At 46.7% G+C, this 20,242-nt stretch overlaps 1 protein-coding gene across 1 annotated transcript in view; it reads left to right on the top strand.

Moving 5' to 3' along the window:
• Positions 1 to 20,242, top strand: part of NUP85 (nucleoporin 85) — a 231,098-nt gene that overhangs the window by 45,550 nt on the left and 165,306 nt on the right. Inside the window, exon 5 of the mRNA XM_082271221.1 lies at positions 17,829 to 17,872. Coding sequence (XP_082127347.1) covers positions 17,829 to 17,872 — 44 coding nt within the window. The remainder of the gene's footprint in view (positions 1 to 17,828; positions 17,873 to 20,242) is intronic.

Genomic DNA, 20,242 nt, shown 5'->3' with positions numbered 1-20,242 from the left:
AATATGCATTTTTATGTTGGAGTTTAGCCACCCAGGGTTTAGTTTTGTTCTTTTAAATTTATTTCCCTTTGGAATACACTGGCCAATCCCCTTTGTTTAGTATGCTACATAGTTAGTGCTCTTGAAGCACTCCCATTTTTCCTCCGTGTTCTTTGTTCCCAGGGTTCTATCCCATTTGATATTTTCTAGCAGAGAGCGCATTTTTGTGAAATTGGCTCTTTTGAAATTCGGTGTCCTTTATATTACCCTTGTGCTTCCTATTACTATGATAAATACTGAATCTAATTGACCTATGGTCACTTGTTTCCTAAGTTGCCCCGTATTTCTATATCCGTGAGCAGGTCTGTATTGTTGGTAATCAGTAGGTCAAGTACCGCGCATTGTTTCTTGTCGGTGCTTTCACCATCTGACCCATAAAATTGTCCTGCAAAACATTTAGGAACTGCCGAGCCTTGGCTGAGTGCGCGGTTCCTTCTGCCAAGTCTATATCTGGATCATTGAAGTCCCCCATTATAATGACATTTCTCTATCGCTCATTGACAGACGTAGTCTTCTTGATTCTCAAGAGCTGGGTTATGTTGTCTCCGCAGGAGTAGGACTAGGCAGAAAGACAAAACGTTCTGGCTCCACCTTAGGGGCAGTCCCTGAGGGTATATCCTCCCTCTCTCTGCTACAGGGAATCAGTTTTTTTCTGTCTAGTCAGGAGTAAGGACCTAAGTTCCTTGCTGGGATCTTTTTGGTCCTGGCAAGATTTTTTCTTTAGAAAAAATATTTTTTAGGTAGTTTTTCTCCAGTGTTTTTTTTCCTGTGAGATCTTCAAGCAAAAACGCCGGACTGGGCGACACTAGTGGTCACCCCAGCCGGCCTACGAGCGCGCGCAGACCATTGCATTGCGCTTGGTCGGCCGCGACACATTCAAGTAAGTATGCGGGGCCGAGCGACGGGCTGGATGTTGAGATCCAGTGGTCACCCCGGTTTCTGCCTACGAGCGCGTGCAGACCAGAGCTCCGCGCTGGGTCGGCCGCGACGGAGTCCCAGTGGAGGGACTGACCTTGCGAGTTAAAAGTCTCGCTTGGACGCCAGGAACCAGAGAGTCGAGGCGTCCGGAGTGGTCCACAACCCCCCACCCCGGTGGAGAGGGTATTGTGAAGAGAGGGTGCCTGTCGGTTCGGTATGGTGAGTAAACGTTCCCTTTTTTCTCTCCTCGTTATGAGGCAGTATGAATTATGGGCCCCTCCATACATGGTCAGTATATATCTGGCACTAAAAGTCCCCCTTGTAAATACAGTATGTGTTTGTGGGAAGTGGACTTGGTTTGAGAGCTAACACTCTACCCAGCAGACTGTAGCATTACAGCAGACATAGGAGGTATAATCCTACCTTATTTGTAGTGTATCTCCTGTAGATCAATAAATCGCCACTTAGCAGAGATGCAGGTGGATGTGCTGGGGAAAAAAAAAACGATTTCGGCGGTCCGCCGCCATTTTGCCGTAGACCAGGTGCATGTATGTCCTCAGGTCATGCCGGCCGCCATGTTTTTGGAGTCTAATGTCTCTTGTATGGGGGCGGCCATGTTTCATGAGCCCAGCTACCTCGTGGAGAGCTGGGAACGCCGGAAGGCGTACACAGGGGGCGGAGCCACGTCCTTCTACCCTGGAAAAAGCAACAGCTCCTTCCAGTCTGTAAAAGACAGACGCTGACTGCAGTTGGTTGGAAACTTCACTGCATCGGTTGGTGAGCCTTGGGGGTCCCTCTCTCTCTCTGTGGGGATCGAGAAGCAGGTACTCTGAGGGGCGCTATTGCGCTAGGGGGAGACGCATAAAAAAAAAAAAAAGTTTTTTTGTTTTTTCTGGCAAAGGTGTCCTGAATTAACATGGACCCTGCCACTCATGTATCTCCTCCGGATCCCCTCGAGGGGTCTGCAGGATCCTCCAGCACCCCACCGACGATTGAATCATTGTCAGCTATTATGGAAACTTTTGTGTCCCGGGTGGAAGTGGCTTGTCAGGGACAGGGCGCAAGAAAGCGACCCCCGCCTAACCCCTTATTATCTGAAACCTCGGATTCAGACTCTGAGCCTATTTCTGCAGTTGCAGGTACCTCATCTGGAATTGGTGTCTCGTGTACTGTCTCTTCAGACAGTGAGGAGGATGTTTCGGCATCAGCCATAGCCAAAGAGGAAGCGTTGGTAAACGCACTCATTGTATCTGTTCAAGAAACCTTAAGATTACAGGGTATTCCGTCGGAAATAGCTGAAACTGAAATCCCTTTTGGGACTAAAAAACGCATCAAAGTGGCGAAGGTTTTTCCATTGCCCAAATGTTTTGGCAATCCAATCAAAGAAGAATGGAGTCTGCCAAAACGCACTTCTACTATTTCTAAACGCATTAACAGGCGTTATCCGTTTGAGGAAACCCTCATTAAGAAATGGACAGAACCACCTGTGGTGGATTCACCAATTGCTAGATTGAATAAAGCCACGGTTATTCCTCTAGAAGACGCTCCGTCTTTTAAAGATCCAGTGGATCGCAAGATAGAAGCTATGTCTCGCACCATGTTTACCTTGATTGGATCAGCTTTCAGACCAATAATTGCTATTGGTCTGGTTTCGCAGGCTGTAACTGAATGGACCAAGTGGTTACGCCGGGACTTAGAAGAGGTCCCTCAGGCGGTATCAGATTTGTTGGAACAAATGATACAGGGGTTACAGTTTGTGTGTGATGCGGCGTTAGACGCCACTCCATTATTGGCGCGAGCATCAGTCTCAGCGGTGGTTCTCAGGCGTACACTGTGGCTAAAAGGTTGGTTAGCCGACCAAGGTTCCAAAAAAGCATTGGCTAATATCCCCTTTTTAGGAGAGCGTCTATTTGGAGCCAACTTAGATGAGATCATTAAGGATCTCACGGGTGGAAAGAGCACCTTTTTACCGCAAAATGTTAAAGGTAAAGGAACTCGTCAAAAACGAGGGCCTTCTTTTTCTGCTCACAAGAGGTTTTTTCGTCCCGCGGGTGAAAAAATTAAGTCCTCCAAAGCTCCTTCAGGAGGCTTCAGGGGACGTTGGTCGGGCAAGCAAAAGCCCGCCCCCTCCAGACCTGAAGATAAATCGTCCAAAGCCTGAAGGTGCGCCCCCACCCATAACTGGGGTGGGGGGACGTCTTCGCCGGTTCCCGGACCCATGGCTTTCCAGAATCCCGGACAAGTGGGTTTGCGAAGTCATAAGGTCAGGGTACAAGATCGAGTTTCGATCTCTCCCACCGGCGCGATTCTTCCCTTCCAATATTCGACTATCCCCGGATCGTTTAGAAGATCTGCGGAGAGCAGTCACGGATTTACTACAACAAGGAGTGGTAGTCCACGTTCCTTGGACAGAACGTTTTCAGGGGTTTTATTCAAACCTATTTACAATACCCAGGAAAGAGGGCAAAGTGCGTCCAATTCTGGACTTAAGGGCACTCAATTCTTTTGTCAACATAAGAAAATTCAGAATGGAGTCCATTCGCACAGTAGCAGCCTTCCTGCATTCAGGGGATGTCCTAGCGTCCATAGACATCAAGGACGCATATCTTCACATTCCCATTTTCGCAGGACATCAGCGGTTTCTACGCTTTTCCGTAGAAGAGAACCACTATCAGTTTGTGGCGTTACCTTTCGGTCTCGCCACGGCTCCTCGGGTCTTCAGGAAGGTGTTGGCCCCAATGTTGGCACTACTGCGCCAAAGAGGCATATCGATTCTTGGTTACCTAGACGATCTTCTGCTTCATGCAGAGTCTCCTCAGACCTTGCTACAAAACATAGAAATTACTATGATTTCTTTACAGGAATTCGGGTGGCTGGTAAACCAGCAAAAGTCATTTTTGGTTCCCACCCAGAGGCTCGAATATCTGGGTCTAATTCTAGACACAGTCAGGACAAGAGTTTTTCTTCCGGTATGGAAACTCCGGAAGATTCAATTAGCAGTCCAGTTGTTACTATCCAACAGCTGGTCTTCTCTTCGAACTTGCATGAGGGTTCTGGGGTTGATGGTGGCTTCCTTCGAAGCAGTCCCATTTGCCCAGTCCCATACCCGAATTCTTCAGCAAGAGATTCTTCTCAGATGGAATCGGAATCCGGAATCCCTGGACAATCAGATCCGATTGAGCAAACAGACCAGAGAGTCTCTGGTCTGGTGGCTTCGGTCTCCGATGCTCAGCCAGGGAAAGTCATTTCTGCCAATATATTGGACGATAGTGACCACGGATGCCAGTCTATCCGGATGGGGAGGAATTCTCGGTCAGTTATCTGTCCAGGGACTTTGGTCCCTGGAAGAATCCAGGTGGCGGATAAATGTATTGGAACTGAGAGCGATCAGACTTTGTCTGATTCACTGGACCGAGCAGCTCCAGGGCAGCCCGGTTCGGATCCAGTCGGACAATGCCACGGCCGTGGCTTATGTCAATCACCAGGGGGGCACCAAGAGTGTCCGAGCGGCCAAAGAAGTGGCTTGCATTCTTCGCTGGGCGGAACGATTTGTTCCAGCTATCTCTGCGGTGTTCATTCCGGGGGTGGAGAATTGGCAGGCAGATTATCTCAGCCGTCAGACTCTGGATCAGGGGGAATGGTCCCTCCATCCAGAAGTTTTCCACCAGTTGTGCCTACGGTGGGGCACCCCGGATGTGGATCTGTTGGTTTTACGATTCAACAGGAAAGTACAGAGATTCGTGGCTCGCTCCCGCGATCCTCTAGCAGAGACCGCAGACGCACTGATCGCCCCGTGGGGGCAATACCAGCTAATGTATGCCTTCCCTCCTCTCGCGTTGCTGCCAAGACTTCTTCGCAGGATAGAGGAGGAAGGAATTCCAGTAATTCTGGTAGCTCCGGACTGGCCTCGTCGAGCTTGGTACGCCGACGTGGTCAGACTGGTGGCAGACGTCCCGTGGAGACTTCCTCTCAGGGAGGACCTACTGTCTCAGGGACCGATCTTCCATCCTGCTTTACGATCGCTGGCTTTAACGGCCTGGCTATTGAGACCCAGGTGCTGAAGGACAAGGGATTGTCAGCTTCAGTTATTCCTACTCTAGTTGAAGCAAGGAAAGCGACTTCCAGAAAGATTTATCATCGCACATGGAAGTCCTACATTGCATGGTGTGAACCTTTGGGGTTCCGTCCACGGTCTTATTCGGTTAGTCGAATATTAGCTTTTCTGCAACAAGGGGTTGAGCAGAAACTGGCCTTGAGCACTATCAAGGGTCAGGTCTCAGCATTAGCTATCTTCTTTCAGAAGCCTTTGGCTACTCATTCCTTGGTGCGGAATTTCATCCAGGGGGTGCGACATCTGGCTCCGCCAGTGCGCGCGCCGTTACCACCCTGGGATCTTAATTTAGTATTGTCGGTTCTTCAGAAACCTCCCTTTGAAGATATTAGGGAGATTCCTCTACCTACGTTGTCCCAGAAGGTGGCCTTCTTGGTGGCTATTACTTCTGCACGCAGGGTGTCAGAACTGGCCGCATTATCTTGTCGTTCCCCATATCTGGTGGTTCATAGAGATAAGGTGGTTCTTCGTCCGAATCCATCCTTTCCAAAAGTGGTTTCAGAATTTCATCTGAATGAAGAAATTGTATTACCTTCCCTGTGTCCTAAGCCCAGTCATCCTCGGGAGTTTGCTTTACACTCCTTGGATGTGGTCTGGGCGATCAGGGTATACTTAAAAGCGACAGACTCGTTTCGCAAGACGGATTCACTTTTTGTGATCCCGGATGGACCCAAAAAGGGGTTGCCTGCATCTGCCGCGACCATTTCCAAATGGATCAGACAGACGGTGGTACAGGCTTATTCTATTAAGGGTCGGGAGCCCCCGTTCCCTGTTAAGGCGCACTCCACTCGGGCGCTTAGTGCGTCATGGGCCTTTCGCCATCAGGCGTCGGTGGTCCAGGTGTGCAAGGCGGCTACCTGGTCGTCGGTGCATACCTTTACAAAACATTATAAAGTTGATGTAATGGCATCATCTGATGCCGTGTTTGGCCGCAAGGTTTTGCAGGCCGCCATTTGAGGAGACCAGTGGTCTGCCTCGAGGGTTTTTTTCCGTTGGAAATTTTTCTTTTGAGTCTCATTCTTTGTTTATAATGAGCCTTTAAAACTTCTAGTTTGGCACCGGTTGGGCCTTCTAGATTGGATTTTGATTTTTGTCAATCCCACCCCTCATTTGTGGCACTGCTTCTGGATGTCCCAGCTCTTGAGAATCAAGAAGACTACGTCTGTCAATGAGCGATAGAGAAAAATGGATTTTTGTAAGATCTTACCGTAAAATCCTTTTCTCTTAAGCTCATTGACAGACGTAGTACCCGCCCCTCTATCATTGAGTTGGGTTGTGTTAAATTCTCTGTTACTGCTTTAGAACAGAACTGATTCCCTGTAGCAGAGAGAGGGAGGATATACCCTCAGGGACTGCCCCTAAGGTGGAGCCAGAACGTTTTGTCTTTCTGCCTAGTCCTACTCCTGCGGAGACAACATAACCCAGCTCTTGAGAATCAAGAAGACTACGTCTGTCAATGAGCTTAAGAGAAAAGGATTTTACGGTAAGATCTTACAAAAATCCATTTTTCCCATCCTTGCTGCCAATCCTATCTGTAAAAGAAGGTCCGCCTCCCCCTTCTTCCTCTGGTTGGGGGGCCTGTAGCATACGCCCAATATTCCCTTCCCTATAGTGCCTTACCTTTGAAGTTCTACCCATAGGGATTCTGCTTCGTCCATAGCTCCATTATTAATATTACATAGTAGGTAAGGTTGAATAAAGACAATAGTCCATCCAGTTCAACCTGTGTAGGTGTGTGTGGCCGTAATCCTCTTGCATACCCCTGAATGTTCTGATTTTTGAGATGTACGTCTAAGAGTCTTTTGAAAGCCACCATACTTCCTGCAAAAACCACCTCTTGTGGTAGAGAATTCCACAATCTTGTAGCTCTAACAGTAAAGAAACCCCCTTGTTGCCTGAGGTTAAAACGCTTCTCCTCTAGACGCATTGTATGCCGTCTAGTCCTCATGCAGTCCTTCCGACTGAATAGCTTTTTTTCTATGCTGAGATCACCATTGAGATATTTATAAATTGCTACCATGTCCCCGCTCAGGCGTCTCTTCTACAGGGAGAATAAATCAAGTGATTGCAGACGCTCTTCATAATTAAGGTCCTCCAATCCCCTAATTAGTTTAGTTGCCCTTCTCTGGACCTTCTCCAGCTCCAACACATCCCCCCTGAGGACCGGCGACCAGAACTGGACAGAATACTCCAGATGTGGTCGGACCAGAGTTTTATAAAGTGGTAGGATTATAGTTTTATCTCTGGAATACATCCCTTTCTTTATGCATGCTAATATTCTGCTGGCTTTGGCAGCTGCCGCTTGACATTGCATGGTATTGCTTAGTCTATCCTCTACCAGGACTCCCAGATCCTTCTCCATTTTTGATTTCCCCAAAGGTTCCCTCCCTAAAGTGTATTGTGCTTTTATGTTTTTAGTCCCCAAGTGCAAAACCTTACATTTCTCCACATTAAACCTCATTTGCCAAGTCGTTGCCCACTCTGTTATTTTGTCCAGGTCATTCTGTAGGATATCTGCTTCATGCTGTGCAGTTATTGCCCTGCCCAATTTTGTTGTCTGCAAAAACTGATATAGAGCTACTGATCCCATCTTCAATGCTATTTAAGAATAAATTGAACAGGATTGGTCCCAGGACTGAGCCTTGGGGGACCCCACTTACCACCTCAGACCAGTCTGAGTATGCGCTATGTATTACCACCCTTTGGACACGCCCTTTTAGCCAGTTCCGTATCCAAGAGCAAACCTTGCGGTCGATGCCTGTAGACCTTATTTTATAAATTAAGCGCTTGTGGGGAACTGTATCAAACGCCTTAGCGAAATCCAGGTACACCACATCCACTGGTCTCCCCCTATCTAGCTCACAGCTCACCTCCTCATAGAATGTTAAGAGATTGGTTTGACAAGAATGCCCATTTGTAAACCCGTGCTGGTTACTGCTGCTGATGTTGTCTTTAGCAAACTCTACGATATAGTCCCTTTATCATCCCCTCCAGAAGTTTACATACTATCGATGTCAGACTGACAGGCCTATAATTTCCCGGGACATGCCTCTGCCCTTTTTTGAATATCGGTATTGCGTTAGCTTTCCTCCAATCCCCTGGTACATTTCCTGTCATAATACTGTCAGCAAAGATCAGGAACAGTGGTCTAGATATAGACTTACTAAGTTCTTTAAGTACTCTTGGATGTACGCCATCCGGGCCTGGTGATTTTATTTGTGTTAATTTTATCCAGCCTTTCCTTAATTTCACCCTCTGTTAGCCATAGCGGCAAGTCCTGTGTATTACTACTAACCATACAGTCATGGTCAGTGTACCCCTCCTTTTCCTGAGTAAAAACTGACGAGAAAAAGGCGTTCAGCACGGTTGCCTTTTCAGTGTCCTCTGTAACCATCCTCCCATCATCGTTATTTATGTGTGCAATATGCTCTGCCCTAGTTTTTTCTGCTGTTGATATATTTAAAGAATTCCTTTTGGGTTCTTTTTACTATCCTCCGCTATTTGTGTCTCAAAGCTGATTTTAGCCATTTTGATTTCGTATTTACATTTCTTTGCCTCCTTGTATTGCTTGAAAGCCAATATTGTGCCCTTTGATTTATAATTCTTGAAGGCCAATTTTTTCCCTTAATACGTTTTTTTTAACATTACGGTTTAGCCAGCCAGGTTTTGCTTTGTCTCTTCTAAATTTATTTCCCATAGGAATGCACTGCGAGATGCATATGTTCCTTAAGCAATCCCATTTTCTCTATCGCTCATTGACAGACGTAGTCCTCGGTGATACAGCACCTTCGGGTTATGTCGCCTCCACAGGAGTAGGACTAGACAGGAAATAAAATGCTCTGGCCACACCCTAGGGGCAGTCCCCGAGGGTATATCCTCTCTCTGCCACAGCAAATCAGTTTTTTTTCTGGCATGCATCTATGTCAGCGGTAATCCTCAGACGTGTGCTGTGGTTAAAATGCTGGTCAGCTGACCTAGGTTCCAAAAAGACCTTGACGAATCTCCCTTTTCAGGGGAATCGCCTATTTGGGGCCACCCTAGATGAAATCATTAAGGATGCCACTGGGGGCAAGAGCACTTTCTTGCCACAGGCTGCTAAAGCTAAGGGACCTCGCAACAAACGAGGACCTTTCTTTTCCGCCCATAAAGGGTTCGCACGCCCAGCTGGAACAAGCGGGAAAGGCAAGACTCCTCCAGGAGGGTTCAAGAAAAGCTGGTCGGACAAACAGAGGACCGACTCAGCCAAACCCGAAGCAAGGGATTACACAGCCTGAAGGTGTGCCCCCACCCGGGTTGAGGGTGGGGGGACGTTTTCACCGGTATTCAGGACATTAGATCGAGCATCGACTACTACTACCGGTGCGATTCTTCCCTTCCAACATTTAAGTAATACAGGGAGCGGTAGTCACCGTTCCCTGAACAGATCTTTTTCTTTACCTTTTCCTAAGATTAGTCTCAATTCCCCACAGGAATCGGATCTGGTTGACCAGACAGACCAAGAAGCCTCTAGCCAGGTGACTTCGGTCCCTGAGATTCAACCAGGAGAGATCACCGTTCCTGATAGGAATCAGGTGTCAGATAAATGTGTGGGAACAGAAAACGACCAGACTTTCTCGGATGGTCGGGGCCAGATAGCTCTAGGGACGCCTGGTTCAAATCCCGTCAGTGCCAGTGGTCCTAGAAATTCTAGGCTGGCCTCGTCAAGCCGGCCTGGCCGACTTGGACTTGCTAGTCGCGGACGTTCCGTGGGAACTGCGTCTCAGGGAGTATCTGCGGTCTCGAGGACCAATCTACCATTGTGCTTTACAGTCGCTGGTTTTAATGGCCTGGCCATTGAGACCCAAGTACTGAAGGACAGAGGGTTGTCAGCTTCAGTCATTCCTACCCTTATTAAAGCAAGGAAAGCGACTTCCAGCAGAGTCTATTATCACACATGGAAGACTTTTATCGCGTGGTGCGAATCTTTAGGATTTCCTCCACGTACCTATTCGGTGACTCGAATATTGGCCTTTTTGCAAAAAGGGGTTGAGCAGAAACTAGCCTTGAGCACCATCAAGGGTCAAGTTTCAGCATTAGCAATCTTCTTTCAGAAACCTTTAGCTACCAAGTCCTTGGTGCGGAATTTCATCCAGGGGGTGCGGCACCTGGCTCCACCAGTCCGCGCGCCCTTACCGCCCTGGGATCTTAATTTGGTTTTGTCGGTTCTACAGAAACCTCCTTTTGAAAACATCAGGGAGATTCCCTTGCTTACTTTATCCCAGAAGGTGGCCTTCTTGGTGGCTATCACTTCTGCACGCAGGGTGTCAGAACTGGCTGCTTTATCATGCCAGTCCCCATACTTGGTGATTCATAGGGATAAGGTAGTACTTCATCCTAAGCCATCCTTTCTTCCAAAGGTGGTTTCAGATTTTCATCTGAATGAAGATATTGTACTACCTTCCTTGTGTCCTCAGCCCAATCATCATCGGGAACATGTGTTGCATTCCTTGGATGTGGTTCGGGCAATCAGGGTATACCTGAAGGCTACGGAATCGTTCCGTGAGACGGATACACTTTTTGTGATCACGGATGGCCCCAGAAAGGGGTTGCCTGCATGTGCCGCGACTATTGCCAAATGGATTAGACAGACGGTGGTACAAGCTTATTCTATTAAGAGTTGGGAGTCCTCCGTTCCCTGTTAGGGCGCACTCCACTCGAGCGCTCAGTACTTCCTGGGCCTTTCGCCATCAGGCGTCAGTGGTCCAGGTATGTAAGGCGGCCACCTGGTCGTCGGTACATACCTTTACAAAATTTTATAAAATTGATGTGATGGCATCGGCGGATGCCTCATTTGGCCGCAATTTGAGGAGACCGGTGGTCTACCTCGAGGGTTTTTTTCTGTTTGAAAATTTTTTTGTTGAGTCTCATCATTAAGGATGAGCATTGTAAACTTCTAGTTGGCACCGGTTGGGCCTTCTAGATTTGGATTTGATTTCCATTTTCCCACCCCTCATTTGTGATACTGCTCTGGGACGTCCCGAAGGTGCTGTATCACCGAGGACTACGTCTGTCAATGAGCGATAGAGAAAAATGGATTTTTGTAAAATCTTACCGTAAAATCCTTTTCTCTTAGCTCATTGACAGACGTAGTACCCGCCCCTCTGTTTTTTGGGTTGGGTTAAATTCTCTAAACACTGCTTTTGTGACATAACTGATTTGCTGTGGCAGAGAGAGAGAGAGGATATACCCTCGGGGACTGCCCCTAGGGTGTGGCCAGAGCATTTTATTTCCTGTCTAGTCCTACTCCTGTGGAGGCGACATAACCCGTAGGTGCTGTATCACCGAGGACTACGTCTGTCAATGAGCTAAGAGAAAAGGATTTTACGGTAAGATTTTACAAAAATCCATTTTTTCCTCCGTGGTCAGTGTTCCTAGGGTTTGGTCCCAGTTTACCCTTTCCATCATGGAGCACAATTTGGGAAAGTTTGCCCTTCTGAAGTTTAGGCTTCTTAAGTTCCCCACTTGCCTTGTTATATTGTTATTTACGCTAAATATGATCATCCTGTGATCGCTAGAGCCCAGGTTGTCCGTGACTCCTACCTCCGAGATTAGGTCTGGGTCATTAGTGATCAATAGATCCAGGACTGCATTTTCTCTAGTAGGAGAATCCACCAACTGAGACATGTAGTTATCCTGTAAGGTTTCCATGAATAGACGGGCCTTCTGTGAGTGTGTAGTCCCCTCTTCCCAGTCAATGTCAGGATAATTGAAGTCCTGCAATACGATGACTGATCCCAGTTTTGCTACTTTTCCCAATAGTGATATAAATTTCAGCTCTATCTCCTCCCTTTGGTTGGGTGGTCTATAGCAAACCCCCACAATTACTTTTCTCTTTTCTTCTTCCCTGTGGAGTTCTACCCATACGGATTCTAACTCCATACTCATCCCTTCCGTAATATCACTCCTCTCTCCCCCTCTTTTTCCTGCCCTGTCCTTCCGGTACACCGAATACCCTTGGATATTGGCCAGCCAGTCATGTGAGGGGTCGAACCAAGTTTTCGTTATTCCCACAAGGTCTATGTCCTCCTCATGTACTAACATTTCCAACTCATCCATTTTATTAGTTAGGCTCCTGGCATTAGCATATACCCCTCTCAGTTTTGTGTAAGTTGATAGTGAATGGTGATTATTTTTATTCCTGTTCGGTCTGAGGTTTTCCCACACAGACCCCCCCCATTGACGTTGTGGAACTACTGTCGCTGTTGACTCTAATACTGCTTTCTGTCCTTTGCTCCCTCCTGACTGACTCTACTTCTGAGCTCTCCCCCCCTGTCTCCTAGTTTAAAAGCCGCTCCAACTGCAATGGTTGTAATAATGAGGATTATTGACCATCTAATGTATCAAAATGCTTCCTATGGGTACACAATTGAGAGACTACTTATTTCACTTTCTCTGGACTGGAGGGGGTTCATTTGATTGTCAAAGGTGGTGATTTATATACAAAAACATCTTGAAAGAGAGATATTTTGGATACTAGATTTGGGACAAGAGCTCCTTTTGGCTTTAACCATTGCTTGGAGTTAGTAAATACAAATGAGTTTGATGAATATTAAATTTTGTAGTCTTTTGTACATGTAGGCATTTGTTCTTGTCTAGATGCTGATGATATAAGCAATCATTGTAGTACCTGTGGAATATTTTTCTGTCCTATATAGGTAATATTGTGCACTTCCTTTTTCTAGAGTGTTTTGTTTTTTGTTCATTGGCGCAATGTTTAAGTAGATATGATTCACACCAGAATACGGTTTGTTTCCTGCACCCTGTTCAAAATTCATTGCAGTTGCAATCTGCGGTGGGTCTCAGTGTTAACACCCCTAATGTCGGTCACAAATGCAGTTGCAGTACATTTTCTAAAGTAGTTCATGTACGTTTGGTGCGGTCCAGTGCGATTCAGCCCATTCAAAATGAATGGGGTCAAATCACGCCGCACTGCACCACACATGCAGTGCATTTCTGTGTGATTCTTGGTGTGAACTGACCCTGAAACTTGTAAGCAAACTTGTTTTTTAACCTCTGTTTTTAGCTGTTTGCCCAAATATGAAAACCTTTTTAAATCTGAATCTGTGTGCAGGACTACTTGTTATATCTTTCTTTTCTTTTTCAGAGACTGTTGGCCTGTCAGTCCTTGATTAGGGAATTTAAACAGGGAGTCTCCTATGTATTCTCCCTGTTCTTTTCTTTCCCATGCAACTTTATGGAATCTGATTTTGGTTCTCTCTGCACTTCAGAAATTGCTGTTTAAACCTGTTTAAGACATTCTTCTCGACTCTCATCAATAAGGTGATATTACTTGTAGCTGTCACCTCTTTGAGGGAGGTGTTGGAACCCTTTCTGTTATTGCATAAGTACAAATGGGTGTTAGGGCTTCTTCCTGCATAAGGTAGTTTCTGCCTTTCACCCCACCCGGGACATTGTTCTTCCATCCTACTCTCCGGCTCCAGTTTACCAAAAGGAAGTTTCCCTCCATTGTACAGATGTAGTTCAGCCCATGAGTCCATCTCGCATCCACTGCCTCTTTCTGGAAGAATGATTCCCTTTTTGTACTCCCAGATGAACCCTGTAACAGAGCTCTAGCTTCACATCCCACCATCTAGGTGCCTCAGACAGACCATCATCCAGGCTTAACTTCTGTAGTCTTGGATTCCATCTTTTCTGCCAAGGTACATTCTAATAGATCTGGGAATGCCTCCTTGAAGTTTAAGCAACTGTATCCAGATTTGGTTGGGTCTCCCCCCCCCCCCCCATTCTCCCCATCTGATTGCAGCTTTAAGCGTAAGGTCCAGCATATTCCTAGATCTGTTGTTTTTTTCGTGGGCCTATTAAAGTTTGTTTGCTGTGTTACCTACCCCTCAGTTGGACTTATTTTTAAAGTCTCAAAGGTGAAAGCCTTACTGTGTCCCATAATGGATGTGAAAGAAAATGTTTTTGTGCTCACCGTTAAATCTTTTCCTTGGATTCCTTTAAAGGAGGCAGGGCCCGCACCTCTGTGTTTATGATCAACAGCAAAATTCTCCCAGTGTAATCAGCAGAGTTCCAGTTTGCCAGCCATTCTCTTTCCTTTGTTATCAGGAGTTTGCAGGCATCCTCGTACATAGCTAGGCCAGTGGTAATACTGTCACCAGAGCTCTAAACTTGGGGAGCCACTCCACCTGCGTAATCTGTAGAACTGATCTGTCGGTTTTACAGCTCAGTCCTAAACCGTGCAGAAGATGGCTGGGCTATACGTAAGCAGGTGAGGTTCTGTTCTTCACCCCCAGCATATGATTATACCAAACACTCCTTGCTATCTTAAAGTTATGATTTTTTAATTGTATTACAATCCATCAATGTTTATCATCTGCTTTATTACATTTAATTTGTTGTAATTTGCACACTGTTCTGTATATCTAGCTATAAAGAACACTTCATGAGGCATCCAATGTAAATCTTTTTTCTCTGTCGCTCATTGACAGACGTAGTCCTCGTTGATTAATAACAACTCGGGTTATGCTGCCCTCTACAGGAGTAGGACTAGACAGGAAAGAAAACATTCTGGCCACACCCTAGGGGCAGTCCCAGAGGGTATATCCTCTCACTTCCTGCTACAGCAAATCAGTTTTTTTCTGTCTAGTTAGGAGTAAGGACCTAGATGCCTTGCTGGGATCTTCGGTCCTGGCAGGATTTTTTTCTTAGAAGATTTTTAGACCGCTTTTTTTCTCCAGTGTTCCTGTGAGATCTTCAAGCAAGAAAGCTGGAACTGGGCGACGGGCTGGATGTTGAGATCCAGTGGTCACCCCAGTTCAGCCTACGAGCACGTGCAGGCCATAGCTCCGCGCTGGGTCGGCCGCGACATAGTCCCACTGGACGGGGACTGACCCTGCGAGTTAAACGTCTCGCTGAAACGCCAAAGACCATGAGTCACGGCGTCCGTATTGGTCGACAGCCCTCCCACCCCGGTGGAGAGGGGTACTGTCAGGAGTTGGCGCCCGCCTGGTTCCGGTATGGTGAGTAGTATGTTCCCCCTTTTCCCCCTGACGGGTTTTGTGGTGAACGCGGGCCCCTCTCTGAAATGGTAAGGATGGGTCTCCCCTCTATCCTATAACATGTCACAGATCCCCCTATTTGAGTGTGATTTTTGTGAACAAGTAACCAGGAGGCTTGGTTTGGGAGCTGACAATCTAATGTCATTTCAAAACTGTAAAGATGACTGAAGTCAGTGGCAGTACTAGAATATTACTGTGGTAGCATAAGGTATCCTACCTGTCAGAGGTGTTCACAGGGCGAAGTCTATGCATGTATAACTGCAGTCCAGATCGCATTCCTCCAGCAAGGGCAGGCACGGACCGCATGCGGCCCACCAGAGTCCGGTACTGCCGGCCAGGCTGATCACCATCCAAGGTGAAGTTTGGGGGGCCGATGCACTCCCACAGGCCGCTAGGCCGTATACAGCATCCCGCAGGCCGCTGCTAAGCCGCCGCTATCCTAACAGGCCGCCGCCATTTTCTTGCAGAGCACACGAGTCCGCCATATTGGCGTAGCCTCGTGTCTCCAACATGGTGGCGGCCATGTTTGAGGTGACCAAACACCTCATGGAGCCAGGGGGAGGCGCCGGTAGGCGTGTTAAGGGGCGGAGCCGCCTCCTTTACCCAGGAAATAGGGCCAAAGACTTCCTGTCTGTAACAGGACAGCAGCTGATGGAAAACTTCTGTGCATCAGGGATGAGCCTTGGGGTCTCTCTCTCTCTCTCTGTGGGGTCCAAAAAGGCAGGTAACACTGAGGGGCGCTGTTGCGACTGGGGGACACAAAAAAAAAAAAAAAGTTTTTTACTTTGTCATTTTTTGTCGCTGGCAAGTGTCTTGTATAATCATTGACCCTGCCGCATAGGTATCCCCACCTGATCCCCTCAAGGTGGCCGCAGGACCCTCCAGTACCCCACTCTCCTTGGAGACTTCCTCTCAGGGAGGATTTCCGGTCTCAGGGACTGATCTTCCATCTTGCTTTACAATCGCTGGCTTAATGGCCTGGCTATTGAGACCCAGGTACTGAAGGACAAGGGAGTGTCAGCTTCAGTTATTCCTACCTCTAGTTAAAGCAAGGAAAGCGACTTCCAGCACATGGAAGTCTTATATTTGCGTGGTGTGAATCTCTTGGATTTCCCCCAATACCTATTCGGTGATCCGAATCTTGGTCTTTCTGCAACAAGGGGTTGAGCAGAAATTGTCCTTGAGCACTATCAAGGGTCAGGTTTCAGCGTTAGCAATCTTCTTTCAGAAGCCTTTGGCTAATCATTCCTTGGTGCGGAATTTCATCCAAGGGGTGCGACATCTGGCTCCGCCAGTGCGTGCACCCTTACCGCCTGGGATCTTAATTTAGTGTTGTCAGTTCTTCAGAAACTTCTCTTTGAAGATATTAGGGAGATTCCCTTGCTTACATTATCCCAGAAGGTGGCCTTCTTGGTGGCCATTACTTCCGCACGCAGGGTGTCAGAACCGGCCGCATTATCTTGTCGTTCCCCATTTCTGGTAGTTCATAGGGATAAGGTGGTTCTTCTTCCGAATCCATCCTTCCTTCCTAAAGTGGTTTTCAGAGTTTTCATCTGAATAAAAATATTGTGTTACCTTCCCCGTGTCCTAAGACTAGCCATCCTTGGGAGTTGCATTACACTCCTTGGATGGGGTTCAGAAGGATACAATTGACTACTACGAACTTGTTTTCGTAAGACAGACTCACTTTTTGTGATCACGGATAGCCCTTGAAGGGGGTTGCCTGTGTCTGCCGCGACCATATCTAGATGGATCAGTCAGACGGTGGTACAGGCTTATTCTATTAAGGGTCGGAATTCTCCGTTCCCTGTTAAGGCGCACTCTACTCGGGCGCCTAGTGTCTCCTGGGTCTTCCGCCATCAGGCGTCAGCGATCCAGGTTTTCGAGGCGATGACTTGATCGTCGGTTCATACCTTTACAACATTTTATAAAGTTGATGTGATGGCATCGTCGGATGCCTCTTTTGGCCACAAGGTTCTACAGGCAGCAATCTGAGGAGACTGTTGGTCTACCTCAAGGGTTTGTTGGGTGTTTCACTTAGGTCTCATCTTTTTGCTCGATGAGTCCTTGATGCTTCTGGTTGGCTCCGGTTGGGCCTTCTGGATTTTGATTTCTGTCATCCCACCCCTCATTTGTGGTACTGCTTTGGGACGTCCCGAGTTGTTATTAATCAACGAGGACTACGTCTGTCAATGAGCGACAGAGAAAAATGGATTTTTGTAAAATCTTACCGTAAAATCCTTTCTCTTAAGCTCATTGACAGACGTAGTACCCGCCCCTCTGTTTTTGAGTTGGGTTGGGTTAAATTCTCTAAACACTGCTTTGTGACATTACTGATTTGCTGTAGCAGGAAGTAAGAGGATATACCCTCTGGGACTGCCCCTAGGGTGTGGCCAGAACGTTTTCTTTCCTGTCTAGTCCTACTCCTGTAGAGGGCAGCATAACCCGAGTTGTTATTAATCAACGAGGACTACGTCTGTCAATGAGCTTAAGAGAAAAGGATTTTACGGTAAGATTTTACAAAAATCCATTTATATCCAGGTTTATAGTTTGTTGGTAGAATGCTAATTCAGTTTTGCACCCTGAGCACTCTTCTCTGTGCCATTTTTCATGCTGCATCTGCACCATTCTAATTTCTGTTTATCTTCATACGATGAATGTAATAACAATTCTAACTTGGATATATTTTTTCCTTTTAGATTCTACGCGTGATGGGACTCAAAATGCGAAATACTCTGAGCAGGTAAATGCTGGAGAAGGGTTACTGCGTAATAACTGGTTGCAATGAATTCTTTGAGCTTTATAAAGCTGCAGCATGGACTCAGACTATTGGATTCCTATGTTTCCAAACAAAGGATAATGTTGAATATTTGTAAAATAAGGGAGAGGGGCATGGTATAGAAGTAAATTACCATATTGGCTTTTAGCTTTTATGGGCTCGATTAAAGTGATATTAACCACTTCTAGACCAAGCCCATTTCGGACACATGTTGTTTAAAAGTTAAAATCAGTATTTCTCTATCGTCCATTGACAGATGCATCCTCATCTTCATGAGCTGTGTGGGTTATACTGCCACCTGCAGGAGCAGTCTAGGCAGTATGTTAGTACAAAGTTTTTACATATATACGCCCACAAGCTTTGTCCCTCTAGACATAACCCTCACAGACACACCCCAGCACATCAGTTTGTTTCTGCCTAGAGAAGGAGTAGGACCTAGGTTTCCTGCTGGGACTCCGGTCTTAGTTTTTTTTGTATTCTTTTCAGAATATTTTCTTTTATTTCTCTTTACTCACTTGCTAGTGTTCAGGGAGGAATTTCCAGGTGATCCGGAACGGAGCCCTCCCAGTCCATGGTATTGTGAGTAAATGTGCCCCCTGCTGGCTTTGGGGGGGGCCCTCTCCTGGGGATAATGGAAATTGTGCCTCCTGTAAGATCTCCCCTGGCCTGCCCAGTGCCTGGTCTGTGTGGTGCACGGTACCTTGGTCTTGCTGGTTCCTGTTGTGGATCCTGCGGCCTTCATAGTGTCGGTCCCTGGCCGCATGGCCCGCTGTGGGTGCTGCCATCTTAAGTGTGGGCAATGTTGTTTTTTCACCATAGATTTGTATGGGGCAGCCATTTTCCCTGAGCTTCCACTTGCGACTGTATGGGCAACCATACATAGTTACATAGTTTGTGAGGTTGAAAAAAAACATCAGTCCATCCAGTTCAACCTATGATGTGTGTGTGTGTGTGTTTGCTGTTAACCGTACATTGTATACCCATGTATGTTGTGGTCTTTAAGGTGCCCATCTAATAGTTTTTTGAAACTATCCATGCTCCCTGCTGATACCACTGCTTGTGGAAGAGAATTCCACATCCTTACTGCTCTGACAGTGAAGAACCCCTTACGTATTTTCTGTTTTTCCTTTATTTATTCCATATTTGTGTCGTTTTAGTGAGTGGCCAAGTGTCTTATTGTATTCCCTTTCTCTGAAAAGTTTGTTCCTTATGCTAGGGTCGCCAGTACAGTATTTGTACATGGATATCATATCCCCCCTCAATCGTCTCTTCTCCAGAGAGAATAAGTTCAGTGCTTGTAGTCTTTCCTCTGGGCAGCATACTCCAGATGTGGCCGGACCAGAGTCTTGTGGAGTGGGAGAATAATCTCTCTTTATTTCTGGAGTGAATCCCCTTTTTTATGCATGCCAGTATTCTGTTGGCTTTGCTTGCAGCGGCTTGGCATTGCATGCCACTGCCAAGCCTGTTGTCCACCAGAACCCTCAGGTCCTTTTCCATCTTATATTCACCCAGAGGTTTCCCCCCTAGTGAGTAGCTTGCTTTCGTGTTTCTGACGCCCAAGTGCATTACTTTACATTTCTCAACATTAAACCTCATCTCCCATGTAGTTGCCCACCCCATTATTTTGTTCAGGTTCGCTTGTAAGGTTTCCACATCCCGTATCGAAGATATTGGCATGCTTAGTTTAGTATCATCCGCAAATACTGAGATTGTACTAGATATCCCGTCCTCTAGATCATTTTTGAATAAATTAAACAGGATTGGTCCCAGGACAGAACCTTGTGGGACCCCACTTTCCACTCCCGCCCAATCCGAGTACTCCCCATTAATCACCACCCTCAGTACTCTCCCCTGGAGCCAGTTCTCTATCCAGGTACTCATCCTATGGTCCATACCTACATTCCTTAGTATGTACAGTAAGCGTTTTTGGGGAACCGTGTCAAAGGCCTTTGCAGAGTCCAGATACACCACATCCACAGGCTTACCTTTATCTAGGTTGCAGCTCACTTCATCGAAGAAGGTTAATAGATTGGTTTGGCAAGCACGATTTTTCATGAATCCATGCTGATTACTACTAATACCATTTTCATTACTAAAGTCTTGTATATAGTCTCTTAACATCCCCTCCAAAATCTTGCAGACTACTGATGTTAGGCTGACCGGCCTATAGTTACCCGGGATATATCTCGGCCCTTTTTTTAAATATTGGTACCACGTTGGCTTTTTTCCAATCAGCTGGCACCATACTTGTCAGTAGACTATCCTTAAAGATCAAGAATAATGGTCTGGCAATCACCTGGCTGAGCTATTTAAGAACCCTCTGGTGCAAGCCAT

This window comes from Pelophylax lessonae, assembly GCF_965119305.1.
Source record: "Pelophylax lessonae genome assembly, chromosome: 11".
Lineage (NCBI taxonomy): Eukaryota > Metazoa > Chordata > Amphibia > Anura > Ranidae > Pelophylax > Pelophylax lessonae.
Note: the sequence above shows the minus strand (reverse complement) of the source record. Positions and strands in the feature narration are given on the sequence as shown.